We start from the raw sequence: 22963 nt of genomic DNA, 5'->3' as shown, positions 1-22963 counted from the left end.
ATTGTGCTCATGTTAAGGAGGGAGTTTTTCTCGAGTGCCAGGCGTGCGGTAGACATTGACAGATGATGTTAGGTTGGTGTTATACGTTACATCATGATGTTGTAAAAGACAATGTGACAGATAAGCTAGAGCTAATCACCAACGTTTTACATACCATTTGTCTTAACAGAAAAAATAGGTCTCAGTTTACAGAAGAGATAAAAATCTTAACAAGTCAATAATTATGAATGAAATAAACAAATCCTTTTAATTTATTCGTCTCTCGTATATTTCAACGCATCTAGAAGCTTAAGATTCTCATTACATTATTTTAATTTATTTCAGAAAATTCAGCTACAACTTTATTATAAGTGATCACAAGTTGAACGCCTTGTTCAAGAATTGAAATTCACTTTAAACTTGAGTGCCTATAAAAGCTGAAATATTGTTGCAATACGTATTAGAACTATATTTAGTTTTCTAACTTTCCGCTGTCGTTGAAATGTGAAATTTGACATACTATGCTCTGAACCTGAAATGCCTCATAGGGGAAGTAAATTAGAATGGGCAGAGGAAGTCGCTTTTCAAACCGAAATAGAATTTCCAGACCATCATACTCGTATATATTTTCTTCACCGGAACAACAAAGCAATTACTTCTATGCCAGCCGAAATACGGAATGTAGATTACAAAAGATAGGGAATATACTTTTTTTGATTGAAGTAAACATATACAATTGCAGTATAATAAGTGGACATCACGACAATAGAATCACCGAAATAATTATTTGAAAAATATAAACAATCGAATAAGAAACCATTCAACTTATAAATATTCATAATAAAAGATTGTCATCGGTTTTATTTTACTAAATAACAAAGAAACATTTCGACAAAGAAAATAATTGGAATAGTAAGTAATGACTGCAAGTACAATGGTGATGAACAAGTTCTTTTTTTAATCGCTGAACAAGTTCTTTTTGTAATCGCTGAACAAGGTAATAACTTCTGGGAAGTTAAGGTAGATATTATCAACCTGATCTCATTGTTCAATTGAAGAACTGCTACAACGATAGCAATTGAACGAACTGTATGATGATTTGCTGGTATGGGTAGATAGACGATGAGACATTATCGTATAAAGAAAAATTACTTGTCGTCGTTTTTAATATATTTACTTATAGAGCCTACTTTTCAGTTCGGGTGAGAATTATATATTGGCGTTGTCCCGTAGTGTTTCAGGTGGGAGGGCATTGCCCTATAAATTAAACACGGAGGCAACAAATTCGGATATACTTTTGGTAACGACTTCAAAAGTACCCTCAGTAATACAGGCTGAGTATAGGTTGCAGGTTCTTGACAGCAGAATGGACAGTGTCCGAATGATATCAGGGGGACTTTTATCATTTGATTGAACAAAATACGTTCACAATTTCAGTGTTCATCTCGTAACTACTATTAATTTGAATATTGATATGCAAAACAAAATTAGAATTCACATCAGTTAGAACTTCATCAGCAGTAATAACGCATGGCGTGATTTGGAACCGCTAAAAGATTTTATTCAAACTGTTTGTTTACTTAGCATATGCAAATAAGATGTATCGATTTTATTTCAAATTTCTCTTAATACCGGGTGTATCAAAAAGAATGACCTGATTTTGTACGGTTATAATTACGAAACATAAGGCGTGCGGGCAAGGAAAGCTGTGTATTTGGAATGGGCGTGGCCTAAAGTTTCATAAAATCGCCGCTAAATGTCGGTCAGTTCGTCTTCTTCGTTTCCAGACATTTCCAGTCAGTCTGAAGTAAAATGGCGTCCGTGTAACAAAAGGCGTTTTGTGTGTTGCAGTTTGCCAAGGATGAGTCAGTTGTTTCGGTCCAGCATGCTTTTCGTCGTCGTTTTGGCATTGATCCGCCTTCACCTAAAAACATTCGTCGATGGTATCGCCAATTTGAAGAGAAAGGGTGCTTGTGCAAAGGTAAAAGTTCAGGCCGACCTCACACTTCTGACGAAATGGTGGAAACAGTCCCTTCTTTTTTTAGGGAGACACTGTGAATGGAATGAGCTATCTTCAAATGCTACAAAATTGGCTTTTCCCACAACTTTAGGCAGACTCTGGTGACTTCATTTTCCAACAGGATGGATCTCCGCCTCACTGGCACAACAATGTTCGGCAGCTTCTCAACAACACTCTGCCCCACCGCTGGATAGGGCGCACGGGACCTCGAGACAATGCCCTTTATTCTTGGCCTCCAAGATCACCAGACTTGACCCCATACGACTTTTTCTTGTGGGGATATGTGAAGGAAAAAGTGTTTGTTCCCCTCTAACTCATGACATCGAAGAACTAAAGAACAGAATAACTGTCGCAATAAGGTTTGTGAACGCAGATACGTCGTGTGAGGTTTATGAGGAATTTAGCTATCGTCTGGATGTTGTTCGTCCTGCTGCTGGTGGAAATATAGAAAATTTGTAATAACATACCTAAAACTTTAAGATTTTGTGAGTATTTTGCAATAAATATTATTTTTGTAGTACATTTTTAGCAATAGATATTGAGTTTTTAAATCAGGTAATTCATTTTGATACACACTGTATTTCTAGATTACTATATATTGTAAAGCGGTGCACTTCACATATTTACTATCTCTATTCTCAGGTCGGATAAGAAAACATTGATATGAGTATCTCAAGACCTTTTTTCTGAGACTCAGTTCTTTCATTGCAAACAAGCCTATCATGTAACAAAATAACGTTATAGGAATTCTTATGACAAAAGTTTGGGAAGAAATGAAATATTAGAATCCATTGAATCCTAAGGGGAAGTTTGAATTGTTTGGTATGGGCTAACAAAAAGACCCTATAATAAATAGTCATCTGTACTTCAATACCGCTTAAATTGAATATGAGCAAAACGCTTTAAAGTAATTAAGATGGCTGAAAAGTATTTAGGGTTACTGAAACATGTACTGCATTCAATAGTTATATTATATCTCTTGATAAACGGCGAGTTGATAAAAATGCACTGTGGTATCTGGAGAGAAATTATATTATAATAAAACATAAACATTAAATTAATGTTTATCACTATTTTTAAACTAAATGATTGTTTAAACACTAAATTTTAAGACGTCATACGTTGGATTTGAGTTAGGTATAGCGCAGGTACACATGCTGTCAGTGACCGCTGCACTTTTTATCAGTACTATCGACATTTACTGTATAGACTCTCCTCATTCCGTTTGATATGATCATCGGACACGCCAGTAAACTGCGAGGACGGGCAGAGTAAAACTGAAAACGGGTTCGATCCCTCTTTTATATATATTGTGACTTAGCTCACGCTACTAGATGGTTCATTAATTTAACTGAATAGAATGTGTTACATCATACTTAGAAATTTTCATTAGTGACTAACAATACTTTTTAGAAGTGTTCAGTGAATAACTAGTAAACACTCATCGCTTACTATTATTCAGCAAAGAAGAATATTTTACTTATTTTTATTTTTATTATTTAATACACCAATTTATAAAAGAGTTTGCATATTTTTATTTTCATATGCACATCAATAAGAATATCTTACTGCAAAAGCTTTTATTAAGTTCGTACGCAATATTCCAAAGAACATTTAAACCGCAAGCCCCATCCCCAAGATATTATTTTAGTTAATTATTACTTTATTTTGCTGCAACGTAAAAAGGTAAATTTTATTTGCACCTAGCATTTTTATTTTAACATCTAAAATTGGTGCTATTAGGTTTTATTTGCCACAATTAAACTTATTTAAGTCAACTTTGTGATACCGAGTATATATTACTACGGCCTCACAGATCTCAAACCCCACGTGTTTCTTCCATGTAAATGATTATGTCATCCCGATACCTAAGGTCTTAAGATTTAACTTTAGTTTTTCATTTTTTGGAAAATAATTAAATTATAAACATTCTGCATGTCCCCCAAGTTATTGAAGAATAAATTTATTCGTAATGAATTTGATAAGGCGTCAGTTGTTCCTAGATTTAAGTCAGCTGATGCCAAAGAAGTTTTTCTTAGCAAGAATGTCAACATAAATATTAAATTAAATTGACGGTCGTTAAATCCATGTCAGTTTATTCATTTAATCACTTTCCTTTATTGTAATGAAATTCAGAAGTTAACAAAATTCCTTAACAAAAACTATTATTATTCCTACTTGGTCAGAGTAATGTGATCTTGTCAGTAAGTCATTATAAGGGAGGAGTGTTGTAAAGACGATACGAATTTAAACATACTGGTCCGTGGATCGTCTCCTCCACTTCTTCCATAGAGTTATTCTCAATCCACTAGGCATTAATATCAGCTGATCAGTTGCATATTTACTTAAACGCATATTTTTCATTGGCATCACATTCTTTTTAAATACTAAAATGGTTAATTAAAATAGCCAAATATTTTGTTCTCTAATAAAACAATAATAGTGTCAAAACAAATGAAAAGGTGTATTGATGTTCATTAATATTTTATTTATAATAAGACATTAATAGATCTCCGGACAAACATAAGGTTCTACCTTTTTTATTTTAAATAAAAATACATAAATAAAATGTCTAATTCAAATCAAATTGTAACACTACATAATGTATGAACTAGTCAAAATCACATTATATTAACCAGCAGTGAGAATTTTAAAAGACCCTTGCTATTTTGTTTACTTTTTATAGCCCACTGAATGGTTTAAAACTGCATTCACTGTATTACACAGATATCACCTTATAAATATTTAATTATGAGTTTATGTTAATTTACATTGAAACTAGGAGATCTTTCAGATCTTAATGGTAGTATTAATTTAGGTTTATAAACAACAATGTTTAGCATTTAAAGAGAGAGAGTTTGTGGCATATCTTTGCCATTTTGTGATTCAATTGGGTAGTAATCTCTTGGCCTTCACCATAGCCCAGAGATAAGGCTGCACCTCTCTAATCGAAAGGTCATGAGATTTCCAGTGAGAGCCATAATATCACTTACGAATAGTTTGATCCCCTTTCCCTTTAAAATGTTTAACAACTTCAATTAAAATGCAACTGACATAAAAATATGCCTTGAATTATACCCACACCTGTCTTGGAAACTGCTTCACCTACTGACTGACCTACTACCTCAATTTTTGCACTGGCTGAAAATATTCAATTATTACACTGTTTGTGTGTGTGTGTATATATATATATATATATATATATATATATATATATATATATATATATATACTAAATTAACAGTGGAAATACGTGAAATAAAACGCTCACTGTACAATTTAAAATATAAATGTTTTAATTTACAATACACATTTTTAACCAATATAACAAGTTACTGTAAGACTTTACTTTCTACAACAAAGTGAATAAATTGAACTTTCTATCATCATATTATTTTGTAAAAATCTTAAATGTTAAAATATAACTCTTTCCCATAAGTTAAAAGAAACAGTCAAAATTTGGAAAATGTGCAACTGAGTATCAAAATAAAGTGTTTTACTGTATGTACAATGAAACCATTTAATGACATCATACTTGTCACCATACCTTATCAACTGGCCTCTCGTAAAGTTATCATATTTTAAAATTATTTGTAATTTACATATATAAGACAAGACTGTTATTTTAAAAGAATAACCATAATAAATTAAATATATTGTTCCGTTATTAAAGTCCATAGAATTATTTTTCTAAGATTAACAATATATTCCACAATATATCACAATAATCATATATAAGTCTCCTTTGATAATTTATAGACTTATTAATATTAGGATATATTAATATAAATGCAAATTATGATTAATGATATACATTAGTAACACTAAAACTATATTATCTTTTATATTATTAAACACATGGTATTAACAACTGCTAAGGTAAATGTTAAAATGCAACACAATAGAATAGAAACTTCAAATAAATCTCATTAACAATGATAAGAAAGCATTCAAGCTTGCACTTAATGTTTACAAATGAAAAATTCAATAAGTATAAAATACATAAATACAAGCAGAAATACTCAATAAGAATATAAGTATACAAAATAAGAAAAACAACCGTTAAAAATGCAAAAAACATTGGTATAAGCATTAGTAGAATTAATTATATTTCACCAAACAATGATTAAAATAAAACTATGTTTGATACACACAGTCTTTTTAAAAGAATGACTTGCATGATGTGTAATTTCCCATTAACTTCTTTTATCTATGATTGTCTGTCTGTCTATCTCTCTGGAAAACATCTCAAGAATGAAATGAGCTATAGATTTTAAATATTGCATTCAACCTCAGCGACACCAGCTGTTACAACATTGCTGTGGAGTACTCTTACTTTGTTATAAGCAGGGAAAGAATACTTTTTGTGATACAATATTACTACAGTATATATTATAATTGGTTGTTTTATTTATTTTAAATTGAAACAGTACTACTCAAACTAAACAGCTTGTATGGATTTGCATTAAATTAAATACTTTATTTGGACAACTTTTATATTTAAACATTTTCTGCACTTGTAATTTATTCAAAACACTAGCCATAACAGGTAAAAACACGTATCACTGAATAGTAAGAATTAGCATATGATGGAATCATTCTCGTAAGGGAGCCATCAAAAATTTTGAGAATTGTGTGGTACCTCACATGATGTTTTCTGCTGGTTTGGTTAGATCATCTCATCCATTTTACGTGACCTAGGACTACCGACCATCAAGGGTTGTTTTATAGTTGTACATTTTTGTGGCCAGAGTCATCATTGCTCCTTGATGTAGGGTATAAATCACCATCAAAATTAACTGCTAGCTAAAAATATTGATTGACATAACACTCACAAAGCACAATTGATTCAGCTATACTTCTTTCATATTTCCAGCACTTTTAACATATTTTACAATTAGATTACTCAAGGCTGAAGCAACAATTTGTTGTGTGCGCAAGGAATATGCCAAAGTAGGATTTTCTGTTTTTTGTCACAATAGTTTATTTACACTGTTCATTTTATTTTATTTAGACCTGGAAAGTAATGGTTTTAGTTTCATTTAACACTTTTAAGTATGACTTATTTGAAATAAATGTCATTCAATTCAATTTTTAAAATGTATGGAACCCTTTTTTCTTCAAAGTTCTTTTTTTTTTTAAATAATGTTTATGTTTAATAAATGTGCAAACCAATATTATTTGTGGTAACAGTTTGAACTTCCATTTCAAAATGTAACAACTTGAAGTAAAAGATCTGTACAAATTGATGAAATTCTTCAATGAACATTTTAGAACACTATAGTGGAAAATATCATAACACATTACAATGGAATGTTTCAGTTCTTGGTAGATAAATAAGTTTTATAAATTAAAGTACTGTTGTGCTCCTATGGATAAGCTTTATTAATTCCATCTTTTAAAAGGAGACAAATATCTTAAAATGTAGTATTAACTTTTTGGCAATTAAATACCCTTATATATGCATAATTCTTATTCCGATTAGTAAAAACCATAATCTGACAAGAAACTAAATGTGACTAATGATATTTCCTGGTTAAATTTCAATGATCCTTTAAGCTCTTCACTGCATACTGAACATCGTACTGTCTCATAATTTTTATTTCTTTTTTTTAATTTACGTTTTAAAATTGTTATAGTATCTTGCAAACAATTTCCTGTATAAATACATATTTTCTTAACTAGTGCTAAAGTAAAGTGAAGTAAAACATAATTGAAAATTACTCATAATGTATTCTTGTATTTTTTTAACATTTTCTCCTCACAACTAAAAAACTTTTGTAGAATAATAACTCCCCTGGGTTTCTTTTTTTACTTGAGTTGCTACAATAAAATACAATGAGCAAATGGCATCATAAAAAAAATAAAATACTATAAAAATGGTAACACAAAGTTAAAACAATAACAAAAGACTACCTTACTTTGTCTTGTACATTAGCAACTGTATAAGTGAACTATGATGGTATCTCATATTGTAATCACACATTTGTGAGATGGAAGATGGAAATTACACAAGAGCACACCCTTGAAACTTTCCACCATAGTTGTTACCACAGTATTTCAGTTTAGCACAATTAAAAAAACCGTCATTAAACATAATTTAGAGCAATGGGTAACCTTATTTCCATTGCCATCACCGATAATAATTCACTTGTGATCTGAAAGTAACAAATTGAAGCACCTTGTGAACAGTACATGTAATATGTGTGAGTTCATTTAATTAATTATTGCTTATTTTAAATTTTGTTAATTTGATACTTAGGGTAAACATTATTAGATCTATGGTAATATTGGCATTGTTTATCCACTAACTTGTTTGCTGACAATGTCCACTGAAAGTGGTCTCTTCTTCTGGTCATAGATGACTATCTACTCTCTAATGTCTGCATTTCCAGTTCCTCTAGGATTTTATTATTTTATCTAATTGCTCATGCTTTGTGATTGCTGATTTTTTCAATTTCTCTACTGTATAACACTTTTTATATTGTAGTAGAAAAGTGAGAGCAGACCAATGACTACTGGAGTCACTCACAAAAGACAAAAGTGAGAAGATTATTGCAAACATAATCTGCAATCGTTGCATGCACAATGTTTACCTCAGGTTGATGAATATTTCAAGACAACAAAGCGATGAAAACAAATCTTGTAAAATCAGACAAGAAACAAGTCTATGAAACATAACAATTATGTTCTTCTTTGTGAAACATGTCCATAAACATCTCCACCCAGAGCATGTAGAAACTAACAGAAACCTCTTTAACCACATCCATATGCAATAGATTGTATGAGTGAAATACTCGTAATTCTCATAAAACTTGTGGGGTGTTAGCACCATTCTGCCAATTATAGCTGTGGAATTGACACAAAAGTTGTATGATTAATTCCCAAGCTGTTTATTGTCACAGTGCTCTATTATAATATTTCAAATTTATAGTCTTTTTAATATTTGCTATTTCTCAACCAATCAAGAAAGAGAAATCGAATGACCGATCTTATAATGCGGTGTTTCTATTTTTGTTATAGTGTTAGTTCTACAATAATCCTAATTATTGAAGTCCTCCACTGGTTTATAATGAAAAGCCATTTAATTATATCACTTATGTAGAGTATTTAATTACATTCAACAAGAAAACTTCTCTATTACTCATTTACTCCTCTTTTTTATACAAACTTTAGAAGGCATTATTCAGATTTACGTATTCTTCTGCATTTACTGGACAGTCATGGTCCAATAATTGAAATCTCTTCATAGATGATAAATGGAAGGCTCCACGCAAATGACTTCCTAAACTGGAGACATTGCTTACTCCAATGGAAATACAACAAATATAACAGAAGACATCTCCATAAATTGATGGGCCTCTGATATACTTAATGTTATGTTGCAGACCTGAAGATAATTTCTCAAACAGTCTAGTTAATTTTGCACTACGGTCCGGAACAAGTGGCATGTTAGACCATTCAGTCCAACGTTTTAACTTTGCTTCATGCTCAATACTCTCAATGTGGTGATGAAAGTTATTTCTAAATACATTGATTTTGTCACATCCTTCAATTAAAGCACCACACCATAAGCAAACATAAAACTGTTCAGAGTATTTGATGAACAACTTTTTGTTCGCAGCAATCGTAGGATCAGTTAGCACTAGTCTCTTATATATTTCATCAAAGCAAAGACCAGAACGAGGTTCTTGAGATCCTTTGTTTTGTCTCTGTATACCTCTGTTTTTCTTGTGATTGATTCCTACTAGGTGACATTTGAGACTGTAAACTGTTGCAGGTATAACACAGTTACAAAGCAAACACCTGACTTGGCCTCGTCCACCCTCAACAATGTAATCAATATCCTCAAATGGTTTGCCCAGTGAATCAATCAATGACTTTAAATCAATTACATCCATTAGTAAAACAGGTTTTGGTTCTTCTTTTACAGTTTGAGTGCTCAAACTTTTATTCCAATTAACATTAACAGAAATTTTGCACTCTGAACAGATCACTTTGCCATCGACCAAACTCAAATTATGGCAGCATTCTTCATAGATTGAGAGTGCTTTAAATTTCTTTATAATAGACACAGTTTGCAGGCATTTTTTCAAACGATTTACATGTTCAGGAACATTTAGATGGGCTGCAAAATTACTCATCATTTCATCTCTATTTTCATTGTACCCAACGATTACATTGCATAATTTGCACTTTAACTGGGGTACCATCTTACATTCAATGAAATCTTGATTTTCATTGTATTTTTCACTGCTACAACTGATGTCAAATAACAATTTTTCAGCTTCACTACGATTACAGTCATTAGAAGCCATATTACTGGAAAACTCCTACCTGGATATTGATAGAACTGGTTTATTATTTATTTCAATAATAATAGGTTTATTTCCCTAACTTGTTTAATATTCACTGCTTAATATATATGAAACTGAGAGATTTCTTTAAATTTTATGGTTCCGGTATAGGGTTTTTCAAAAATTAATGGTGCACATCACAATGTTCAGCTTTGGTTTCCAAACTATTTTCAAGGCATCAATCATATCTGTAAAAAATAAATAAAATTATAAGTTTGAAAAAGTTATCATGCATGAATAAAAGCAGTATTGATAGATGCAGCAATCAGTCTACATAGAATGAATGAGATTACTGGTTGGAAAATTTAACTAATTGACAAGTTTTTATTTTAGTATAAAACAATTTTTCATTGTTAAATGTAATAATGCAAATTGGCAATATTTGAAAAAATTGAGAAAATGTGGCAATAATTTTGAAATGGCAATTGTTTGAAATTTGAGATCTTAGCTGACTTTAGTTGCATCATGTCATGTTACCTACTCAAACGACAAAATCATAAGCAACAAAAATAAACCATATTTAAAAAAGCTTATTACCAACACTTATTTATTGACTTGTACTATGTATGTTTTACTTTATCCTCCATGTACAGTACAGAAGAGACTATAGTGATACAAAAGTTCAAATTTTAATTCAAATTTTTGAGAAAATATATTTTTTTTTAAACTATGTAGTTTAATTTGTTTTTCAAAAATGTCTACCGTATATTTGATGTATTTATCATATGTAGATTTATGTATCAGTCATAACCTAAGAAATGGATGAATTTTACAGTGAAATTTTAGTTGGTAAATAACTTGTACATAAAAAATTAATAATAATTTACTCTAAAAGTAACATTTTCTATAAACTCCATTTATTCTATTTATTTTGTAAAAACGTGTACTATTTCCAGGCCATTAGGTAGTAAAATTACATAATCTGCATCTCTCTAAACTCTTCTTGTTGAAAAGTTATTTTGTGCTTTAGGTAAAATTCATTTATTGAGACATGATAGAAGTAAAACTAGATTGTTTCAGTAATGAACTTCTATTTAATATCTCAAAAGGTGTATTACAAATTTTTTTTTAATATATTAGATCTAATAAATGGTGATGTCTATAAAAAACTTATCATGTTTCAACTTATCGTATCATCTCATAAAATGTTGTTTTTACGGGGCAATAGTAATTTTGACGTGATAACGTCTTAAATTAGGTTGCGGCTCGGAGTCACTCATGAAAAAGTGTAACGCCTGGTAACGTTACGATGCCCGTCCAGTGGGTCCGCCGCACGGGATAAAGCAGATAACTATGTTTATTCGTGAAAATGTGGAGTGCTTAGATTCGTCATTTACAACAACTACAACAATAAAGGTAAATAATAGTACACTGATATTTCATTATCGTAAACTATGATTGATTGATTAATTGTTAGATTGACACAAAAGTTGAGAAACTGAGTTTATAGGTTATGTCATACTATTGACAAATGTTGATAGTGTTAAGTAAATTATTAGTTTAAATCACTCTGCAATCAATCGTAATTCAGTCGATTGAGAAGAAACAGCGCGTATTGCTAGTCAAACATTTAAAATAACAAATTATAACCTCTAACCTGTCATAACAGTGCGACCAAACAAACGAACTAAACCGACCAATCACCACGCGCGGAGTTAGAATTTAACTGTGTTTAGCAAGAATTTCAAATTCCAATTTTAGTAAATGTTTTATTCAACTTTACCATTTACAATAACAAATTTTAATTAATTTCAAATTATGTACAATGTTTTAGTAAAGAAAATATATTTCTATAGTTAAAATTTGTGCAATTCTTATTTTCATTCAATTCCTTGTTCCTATTGTGCAATTTAATAATATTCATATCAATAAATATTCTACCGAGAAAAAGACGTTGTCACGTAAAATCTTCGCCCGTAAAACCGACTTTACAGGCAACCATAATTTTTTTTTTTAGTTTTAAAGTTTACACAATATGAAAATTATATCCATAATAATTGATTTTCCCAATTGACACTTAATATGAAAACTCCACTAACTTCACACAGAGTTAAATGACCATTCCACTAAGGGAAAATCTATTATAATCGTGCTTTAGAAATTGGGGAGCAGCTACACATAAGATGAGGAACTAAAATCTCGATTCCTTCTAGAAACCCACTTTCCGGTAAGTGAAGCTTTTGAAAGACTCTAAAGAGAGACCCATCAAGACATTGGTGTTGGAATACTCCAACCATTTAATTTTGTGTGTTGATGGCATCTCTCCAGCCCTGCTGTTCATAGAAAATTTATATTCAAAATAAAGTTTCTTATGGAAAAACCTGCACTAAATATAACTGATTAACAATTAGTATCAACAGATAATTGTATGTTTAACAATTCATTAGCATTGAGACAGTTATATCTAGATTTTCGAAGTGAAACCTTTATAAATTTGAGACAGGTTCCTATTTATAATGCAGTTTTAACTTTAGCCCATGTTAAAAGCAGTCTCATATGCACGACGAGCAGCTGACTAGCATTCCTTCTTAACTGATACTGTTAAAAAGACTATGGAAGTTACAGTTTCCACTTTGTGCATTTGTTTCCCACATTTTATTTATTTGTTAACTCACCAAAACAACAACTACACCATTGTGATAGGTGGGCTACAATATTCCAAATGCTTTGCCATCACTTTTAAAAGACACATTTTTATCCTATGATCAAATCACTTTACGAAACTGAAAATGTTACAGTGTATAGTCTTTACATTTTAGAATGTGTTATGCATGTTAGTACTTATAAATCAAGTTTCAAAAGCCATTGTGAAACCCATTCTTATAACACTAGGAATAAGAATGAATTAGTTTTACCTAAACATAATTTAGAATATTTTACACAAAAATCTTGTGCTGGAATACAATTTCTTAAATCTGTTCCAAAAATAATAACAAATATTGAAGATGTCAATAAGTTTAAACTGAAGTTAAAAGAATATTTAATAAAAAATTCATTTTATTCATACCAAGAATTGTATACAATGATATTTTTATGAAAACTTCATTACTTCAATTATTCAAAGTAACTCAGTTGTAATTTACACTGTTTATTATACTTATGTGCATAATATAAACAAAGATAATTTGACTTTGAACCATTGAGAGATCTCTTGCAGCTCTGCTACATCTTTTCGGATTGTTATTAATTCCATTGTTTCAACATTTTATTTGAGAATAAAAAGGAATAGCAACTTTATGGAGATGCTTGTCTCTCGCTAATCACATCTTCAAATGGCAGATAGGAGACCGCCCACGGGTTATGGTGAGCAAAGGTGTAATGGCACTTAATAACTAGGGGACAACAAAAGATCTTAGATCAAAGTGCTATCAATGAGCCACAAGTCATACATTCCTCATGAAAATAGGATAACGATTGGGAATTAAACAGGCTTAGATCACAGTGCTATGGTTTACATGTCATGTCATCTTCAGGGAAAAATGAAATATTGCACCCGTGGTAATTTTGAATAACCTCTAAAAAAGTGTGTCCATTTCCATGTTCCCACACTTAATTTATTAGCCTACCCATGAAATCTCAACATGGTTGACAGAACAATTCTATATAGTATCTGAATCCCTTGATGTAGAATCAAGAACTTGATCTAATTGCATTATTTTCACTATAACCTGGGAAGCTTACACTTCTTGGTGCTCCAATTTGGTCAGTGATAATGCGGTTAGCAAATCTTACATATAAGTAAGCCGTGACTTTTTCAACTGTGTCGAACAACTTTACAATTTGTTACCAGCATCCTACAGAGATAAAGCGTTCTTTTAAATAAAACAAAAATGTCACAGCATAGAGCCTCTGACACCACATATGAGTTTAGCATACGCATTGCATAAACTTCGACAAAACATTTCTGCCTTCCAAATAGTTCAATGAAACTGTAACTTTACAAAAGAGACAAAAGCTGTACTGTAGGCCTTTTTGTTAATTTGATATTGTAATTTGACAGATCAAATGTTAACTATTGGCTGAGCGTTAGCAAAGCCTATAACTCAAGGGATAGAAATATTTAATTTCTGTAAGTTTATCAGTCCGCACAATATCTCAAAAACAGTGACCTACAGACTTGAAAGCTTGCATGATGCTTTATTTACATACATACATTCATTATTATATGTATACATATATGTTTATTTATAAGCAACACAGAAATCAATGATGGTGCATGTCACTCACTCCATAGGATTTGGCTGAGCATGATTTTCAAAAAGTAAAGTGATTCTCGATAAAGATGTTAAAGCAATACAGATTAAAAACTCTGCTATTGCCACAAAACTTAATAGATTTATAACGCACTTAAATATGTTTTACATTTTAATAAAACACTAACAATAAAGATCAAGAAATAGGAAAGGAACACAAAGGAAAAGCTACTTCATTATTATTAGATTTTGGTTTATTAGATTAGAGGTTGGCGTTGTTTTAAAGCTGTGTTGTACACTTGTGAGTGGAAAACGAGGTGCAAAATCAGATGTTAGGAAATTACCACAGCTAAAAAAGTGTGGAAGTAAAGGTGTTCTATAAGTGTAAACGTAGGCCTAATAATTTTAAGACTTTTTGTTTATGTTAAGTTGCAGGTTTACATTCTCTTATTATTACTTTTTAATCTCTTTGAAAAATTGACTACAACTTTCTATTCTACTTGATTAAGCAAAGAATCGCCATAGTGTTCTATTTACTTTTCAGACTGTTTATTATTCAAATAATTAGTGTATGTGTTTAACATACCTGGTTTCTTCATCTTGTTTTGGTAAAGTTAATACTTACATTCAATAAAAGTATTTAACTCCTTAAGTGGCACGCCTGTGTTAACATAGGCGATTCCACTTTGATCAACTGCCATGCCTGTGTTATCACGTTCAAAACAACTGCTTCCCTACATGACAGCTATAAGATGGTACACATTGGCCACTCGTAGTATTTATGTGAACTACTACATATCTACAGTAGTGCTGTTTAATTGCTAGTATACTCTCACAGTAAATTAAGTAACTATCATGTAATCTGATAGTACCTGGACGGTAGAAATAGAACGTTACTGTTTTCTTATTTGTTGATAGTTAGGCATTTAGCAGTTTAACTTTTCTGAAATGATGGGGTTCAGGACGCAGACTCAATTTTTAGGTAAAATCTTGTGTGAATCAGGAGATTCTAACAGCAGTTTGGTTAATGAAGATTTGCTGAAAATGATCATAGTTGGCAAGAAATAGCTACATTTGCGCTGACTGTCGAATAGATCTTTGCACAGCAAATACACCCAGAGTAGCCTATAACAACTGTTGAAAACTCGGTACTTAAAGGATTAAGAGGTAAAAAAAATAAACATTGTCATTTGAGTAGAATACTTTATTGTTTTAAAATATTACATAAAACAAAAAACCGCTCTGACACAGGGTTAAAATGTAAAAACAGTTTTCAATAAACAAAAATAATTAAAAGATAAGTGATATTTTGATATTTATATTTAAGAAAATGTTGCAATTTATAAGACACATAAAAAACAAAAATGTTTTCTTCTACGAACATTTAGTATAGAAATGAACAAATTATTAGAAGATTTAACAATTGTAAGCATTTATTCCTGTATACGTCACTAATAGAACTTAGCTCCCTAAACATTAATAATACTAGTTAAGTCTGATTATTATTGCACAGATAACTTAATTACAATTCATTAACAAGTTCTCTACATTGTTAAATTTGGCGATCTTCCGTCATATTTAGACGTGAGCCACTTAAAGCTGCATATATCTTTGCGGTATGAGTCACCGGAGACTCATGAAGATGTTGGATTTTGGCACTTGATAGTTTAGTGTACATTCTAGGTGAAATTTGCGGTACTACCAGATTATGTGTTATTAGGGAGCGCCACCATCTACAGTGTTGATACACATTCGCTCCCTTACACAAGCTGACATTGCTCACCTCAAGACTGGCCAGTTTGCCACTTGGACCCAAAGTGTTAACTGTCATGAGTGACCTGTGATTGATGCCACGATAATGTAACAAACAATAACAGTAGCTGAAATTGGCACAAATAAAGGAAACAGCTGCAAATTTCTGAGTCACGGGCAACATATTCTGTACGTGAGAAATAACTTTGTAAGCAAAATACTCATATGCAGCATGAACAACCCATGACAGAATATATGACGTTTGGAGATTACCAGTAGGGTTCTAAACTAAAAGCATACTACAGGTCATCGGTGACTCATACCGCAATGAATATGTTAACATAATCATTAACAATAATGAACTAAATCCTTTATTACTTTTACATAACAAAGTTGTATGTTTTAATTATCAGTTCAACTGAAGAACACAATAAACTTAAATTTTCTCTAGCCTTGGGGCAGGCCTAAAGGTTCTTGAGAAGTCTTTGGTTTAACTCTCACAGGCCAATAAAGATTTGCTTGTATTTTTGCACCATTTATCCATAAATATGTTAAACTGACACTATTTTATCAATACCGTTAAAACTAATACAACTTTAGAATTAAAAGCAAAACAGGAAAAAACTTCTAACAACTTAAATTTTTTTATCCTTCGTCATTTTGTACAAAATAGTGTCCTGATACTAAAAATGTAATATGGTAGCATCATACAAAAGTTTAATCCTACCTAAATATATTTATTGAATTTTTTCTTAACTCTACGATTAACACAACCAAAGTAGGAAATATAAGTATTTAAGATAAAATGAACATATATATTTGAAACATTATTGGAATGGAAGAATCTAGACAACGGTATCAGAAAATGTACATAATGGTGGATTAACTTAAGTATGTTACACCATAAAAAAATCTCCAGTAATTATTACATAACTCAATATACCAAAGAATGTCCTGCAATTTATTGAGCAGAATTTTAAGGAATATGCTGTAAGAATAAGATAACAGAATTATACTAATGTCATGTGAATCTTAATATGTGAACTCGCTTATTCCCCAGAATAAAGTTTTTTTTTTTTATTTTTAAAATAACAATTTATATCATGCCTACACAGTTAATCAATAGCATACCCAGAGTGGGAGGATATCAATATAGCCTCCCTCACAAAAAGTGTTTTACGTCTGATACATTCCATTCCAAACTCCACCGTTCCGGAGAAAACATACCTGATATGAAATACAAATCAGTTGTTCATAAATGTTCGGTTTACATTAACATAAAAATATCTATGTATACATATGATAATAGTAAGTTATTTTTAAAACATGCAAGGTTAGAAAGTGATCAAATCTGTAGTGCTGCTTATTTTCTTTAGAATGTGGTTTTCATCATCAAGGTGCTCTCGCAAGTAACGAGGATTGATTATGCCTTCACACAACTTGCATGAAAAATAACCCTCAATTGAACTCCTTGCAATGTATTGGGCATCACCTTGATAACTGAGTGGTAGTGTTTTAAAACATTCCATGATCACATCTTTGGAACCTACTTTCTGCGACATATCAACATTAAAAGAAGCAGGAGTAGAGTCAGGTTCCAAAAGCTTTGTCTTTTTTGCAATATGTTTGTTTCCAGTTAAATGTGATATTAAAGACTTCTCTAGGGTTTCTTCTTCTGCTGACGATGGGATTGAAGATCCACACAGGCTACAGAAAAAGGTGTCATCGTTTCTTTTTAAATAAGCACTGTTGGTTAAAATAATTGCATTTGATAACATCAGCTTTTGATATATCTCATCAAGATATTTTAGCAAACTTTTTTTGTGTTTTTGTCCTGTGGCATGGCTTGTTAAGTTCCTTTTCAATATCTGTTCATCATTTGATCGTTGTATGGTGATCTTACATAGTTTACAAAAGTAATACAAATCATCTTTCTTCTCCAAAAATTTTGCAAAACTCTTGAGAATTTTATCTGATTTTATTATTTTATTGAAAATAATGTCTTCGTCTCCAGGTGATACGGTTTCTACTACTTGAATGGCTTTCCCCTCTAGGAATTTCTTTACTGATGAAACATGTTGTGAACCTCCAAAGTGTTCCTGGAAATTCAAACAGCTGACAGATATCTTACAGTTACAAACGGAGCAAAGTATTTGTTTCATATCATTGGGAACCATTTTCACAAAACCAATATTTAGTTGCATAGAGGCGGGGAAGTAAATTGAAAAGATCTTTAATGTTTTGGTTTAACTTTCCATTATCTATGTTCAATTTCTTCTGATCATTTGCAACACCTGACTTATCTTCATTATTTTTGTGTTTGTTTCCTAGAAGGTGGGTTTTGAGATTATATGTCGATGCCGGTATTGTACACTTACAAATTTGACATGTCAGTTGTCCTTTGTCATTTTCTACAATGTAACTGACATTTTTAAACTGGTTTGGCAATGTATTTAAAAGAGAACTTAAATTAAATTCTCTTTTAGTTGTTTCCAATGAAGTTAATGTTGACATATTAACAAATTTGTCCTTGTTAACTGAACTTTCCTGTGATGTAGAAGGAAATACAGGATTACAGTAAAGGTGCTGATGGAGTATTTAATGGGATTTTTGTTGGATCCAGACATATATTCTGAGGGCTTTGTTTTGAATGTAAAATCAGATTATCCAAGTTTGTCTCACCAAAAGTGCAATTGCAAGTAATGCAGAAAATACCACCTTTTTGAAACAGTAAATTTATGAGCTTTTTCTCCAGGATACAGAGCATTAAATGAATCTACAATTTCTCTGTATAAAACACACTTGCTATGGGCTGAGGAACTAAAATGGGCAACAAAGATTTTTTATTTGCTCTTTTTCATTCTCATGATGTCCAATGTTCTTATCACATACAGTACATTTAAACTGTCGAAAAACTGTATAACTGATCATGTGTTTATTTTCATTAATCAGAGGGTTCAAACGGGCAAGAGAATTAAAAACTAGATCAGCATCTATCTGACCATTCATATCAATCTTTCTTTTTGGATGGTCCGTGCTAGAATTGTGCACAATGATATTGACAATAGTTTCATATGGATTTGTAGAGCACAGATCAATTTTGCACCTACAAAGATTACAACACAAATTTGAACCATAAAAAGAAATAAATTCCAGATTTTCATGTAGATTAACAGGTAGTTTTTCTTTTAATAGACAAATAGTTTTATCTTCGTGTGCTTTGGTTTTTAAATGCTCACTTATACTTAATTTCGGTTCAACAGTTATTTTACATACTGAACATATTACCTTCCCAATTTCATTTTCAAAAAAATATCCCCTATGAGATTTTAGACCAGGTGGCATTGTGCTAAAAAGCATATCTAGAAAATTAGGATCTTCACATTTTTTACTTTTCTCCAACTTCTTGACAGATTTTCGACTTGAATCACTTGCAGTTGATCGCTGATCCTCAGAAATGCCCAAATCTGGAGATTTATGTTTTTTAGCATGAATCTTAAGAGAAAATGCCACATCGTTGTTGAGAATTTCAATGTTTTCCTTACAATCAGGACAGGCATAATTAGAAGTTTGAGGTGTCGATGCTTGAGAAATTCTCAAATTTCTATTGATATCTTGAAGAATTGTTTCTTCTGTTTTGTGGGACTGTAAATGTATTTGCATAGAAAAACGAACATCACCATTCAGTACTTCCACTCTTGCTCCACACACAGGACAATCACAATAACTTGCACTAGCCCCCTGCATTCGACTTGCCATTGTCCTGTTGCTGTTCTTGCTGCAAAACATATTGACATCAGAAAAATAGTTTGAACATTTTGTAAACACATTTTTTTAGGTAACATTCTACAATTTTTCCTTTTATGTTTTCAATATTAAATTTTAATTTCATTAGTATAACAGTATACAACTATAAGTTTTAAACTCTAATTTCAATTTAACTCATTTTCAATGTTTTATAAAATAATATGACAATAATTATTTAGTCTTGACCAATGATTCTTCAACTGAAAGCATGATCTTCAGAAGAAATGCATAGTCATTGTAAAGGGGTCAAATTTTACAAAATAATAAATAAAAAATAGACTATGTAGTTTTTTAAAGAAATACTTTTTATATTTCATGAATATAATACATTAAATGCTTTGATATGAACTATCAGGGCCTATATGTTGCTAATATCCAATATAATGGATTTGAAAAAACAGAAAATTGTTTACTTTTAGTAGAAATGAAGATAATTTTAATGATGCCTATAACTTCAAACCTTGATCTGGCAAACAACTAGTTTTTTAAGGGTAGTTATATCTATACCAATAGCAGTTATCAACCGATCACACTACACAGTTTTATTGAACAACGGTCCAAATTTACTTGCAAAAATTATATTAACCTCCCCAGGAATCGACGTAAGGCTGCGCCATGTAACTTTGTTGCCATTAAATATTTACAACTTGAGCCTCTACTCTACAGAGGGCAGTCCTTGCATTCACTTTTCCATGCCTCAATTTAGACCTAACCTCATACCATTACTGTTTAAACTAACACATAAGGCCAGTAGAGCCATGGAAACAACGCAGTACATTGTTACACCAGTGTTCTGTGTCCATCAAAACAGAACTGGTATCTTCAGCATAATTTTTTACGTTCTTTGTAAGAGGTAAAAAATTGACCTTGGTTATTCCAGTGGCTCAGATAATCATTCCTACTGTACGCACAGATAAAATTTAAACAGTCATTACATATTATTTTAACACCACTTCCAGAGTTGTAACAGGTCAAATTACGACATTTGAATATTCGCGGGGAATTGGCAGACTGTGACGTCAATGAATCGGCAGACTGTGACATCAGTGAATCACATGTTGTCGGAATTGAGATTTATTTAATAACGAAGACATTTATTGAACTTTATACGGGAAAAGATTTGATTAATTAAAATGAAGTAAACATAACCAAAATTCGTGTTTTACAAAAACATTAAATAGAATTAAGCAGAAGAGCCAATTGTGGTATGAATGACTTGTAAATTTATGATGTCATAAAGCACATGTTGCTAAAAATTTAAATAAAAAGCTTTGAAAAATTAATAAAAAGAAAATAGAAATACTTAAATTGATTAATTATAGTAAACGTGATAAATTTCGACAATTATAAGAAAGAATTAAATTAAATTTATTCGTGAAGACGCTGATTTGAACGAGAGAAGTGATGAGTGTTGTTTTGAATCAGTATCCGTCGTATTATACGGAGATTCGTTCTTCTACCATCAGACTCGAAGCAAGGAGGTTGTGTTAGTTCTCCTGGGAAAGTAATGATCTGTTGTATAGTATATTGAAATTTAATCAAGGATGGGATATTGTTTAGACTTTTAAAATTATCAAAGCACTGCAAAGTGAGTGAGTTTATAATATTTTTGAGAGTGTGACATTTAATAAACTAATCTCGTGGTCACTTGCTTTGACTTTCTTTAAATATCCCTTTTACAAAAAGTGTGGAGTGATGTTAAATTTTGTAATTATTACTTAATATATTTTGGAAACCTGACATACACACAGACTTGTCTCTGGTGATAACACCAGAGACATTCAAATCTAATAATTTTTGAGTAATACGAGGAAATACAGCTAGCATTGGGCAAGATGGCGACCGATACTATGATGAACAACATGGTATAACAACGTGCCACTGGTGACAAGGCGCGTACAACTACATGGTGAGTGAATAATTCTAAAGAACTGACTTTCAGCAAATTATCGTAACCAACGTGGGAGTGACACAGCAAATTGGTGTTATAACCTGGGACTCTCATCAAATTTACACTCGCATCAAATTTGACCTACATCAATAGGCGCAGCAACGAGGGGTCCTCATCAAAATTGACATCTCATCAAATTTGGCTTACATCAGAGTTAAGTACATAAATATAAAAGCAGTTTATCATAGAATTGTTAAATTAAATTTTACTGTTATAAACGTAAGTATTTATATTTTATTTATAAGTCATAATTAGTCATTATTTTTACATTCTGGACCAAATATATTTTAAGTGGCTTACAAAATGTAGGCACACCAAATTGAAGTGCTTAAAGCAGCATTTGAAACCCTCAGTTTTGGAAATTTCCAAGACACCTGATTAATTAACATTTGTGTTTTTCATTAACCAAATTAGTTTTAAATGCTTTAGATTGTATTTTCTAAACCAATATATTAAATCTTAAAAGATTTTTGAGAGTTAGTATTGTTTCCCAAATTAAATTTATTTTAAAGTGTTTAAGGCTTAAGTTCTCAGGCTTAAATGGCCAGTACAGTAACCATCTTAAATGTTTCCCAGTTCACAGTAAATCAAAACATTTCTAACACAACTAAAATCTTGATATGTTTGGGCATATTAGGTAGAAAATGTTGAATCGAGAACTCTTTAAATTTAAATGACTGATTTCAGTTTAACATTTAATGGATTAACCTTCTCTTGGTTAACAAATCTTCACAGTTGTGCTGAAATATCTGAAGATAATTTAATAGTTTAATTAACGGTATTGTCAATGTTTTATGTAAATTTTGTAAGATATTTTCAACAAACTAAAAGAAGCAAAATAAACACATAACTTAGCCTAAACTTAAATCATATGGATTACAAATAAAAAAACCATTCTATAAAA

The 22963-nt window shown here is 31.2% G+C and overlaps 2 protein-coding genes across 2 annotated transcripts in view; both read right to left on the bottom strand.

The window, feature by feature from the left end:
- Window positions 1-5272: 5272 nt before the first annotated feature.
- Window positions 5273-22963, bottom strand: part of LOC124357054 — a 55385-nt gene continuing 37694 nt past the window's right edge. The window contains exon 2 of the mRNA XM_046808454.1: window positions 5273-10544. Coding sequence (XP_046664410.1) covers window positions 9172-10317 — 1146 coding nt within the window. The 5' untranslated portion in view covers window positions 10318-10544 and the 3' untranslated portion in view covers window positions 5273-9171. The remainder of the gene's footprint in view (window positions 10545-22963) is intronic.
- Window positions 16436-21081, bottom strand: LOC124357056. Its single transcript, XM_046808457.1, has 2 exons — window positions 20695-21081; window positions 16436-20079 (listed from the first exon to the last, which is right to left on the bottom strand). Exons 1-2 carry the CDS (start codon window positions 20739-20741, stop codon window positions 19122-19124), a joined length of 1005 nt encoding a protein of 334 aa, XP_046664413.1. The 5' UTR covers window positions 20742-21081; the 3' UTR covers window positions 16436-19121.

Source organism: Homalodisca vitripennis, chromosome 3 (assembly GCF_021130785.1).
Source record: "Homalodisca vitripennis isolate AUS2020 chromosome 3, UT_GWSS_2.1, whole genome shotgun sequence".
NCBI lineage: Eukaryota > Metazoa > Arthropoda > Insecta > Hemiptera > Cicadellidae > Homalodisca > Homalodisca vitripennis.
The sequence above is the reverse complement of the archived record's forward strand: the minus strand, read 5'-3'. Positions and strand labels throughout refer to the sequence as shown.

Bases quoted from the DNA above. Each gene is read 5' to 3' on its own strand.
- LOC124357056 (XM_046808457.1), bottom strand. From the start codon at position 20,741: ATGGCAACAAAGTTACATGGCGCAGCCTTACGTCGATTCCTGGGGAG. The intron at 20,080-20,694 runs GTTAATATAATT...TATGTTTTGCAG, and splicing joins TTACGTCGATTCCTGGGGAG to CAAGAACAGCAACAGGACAA.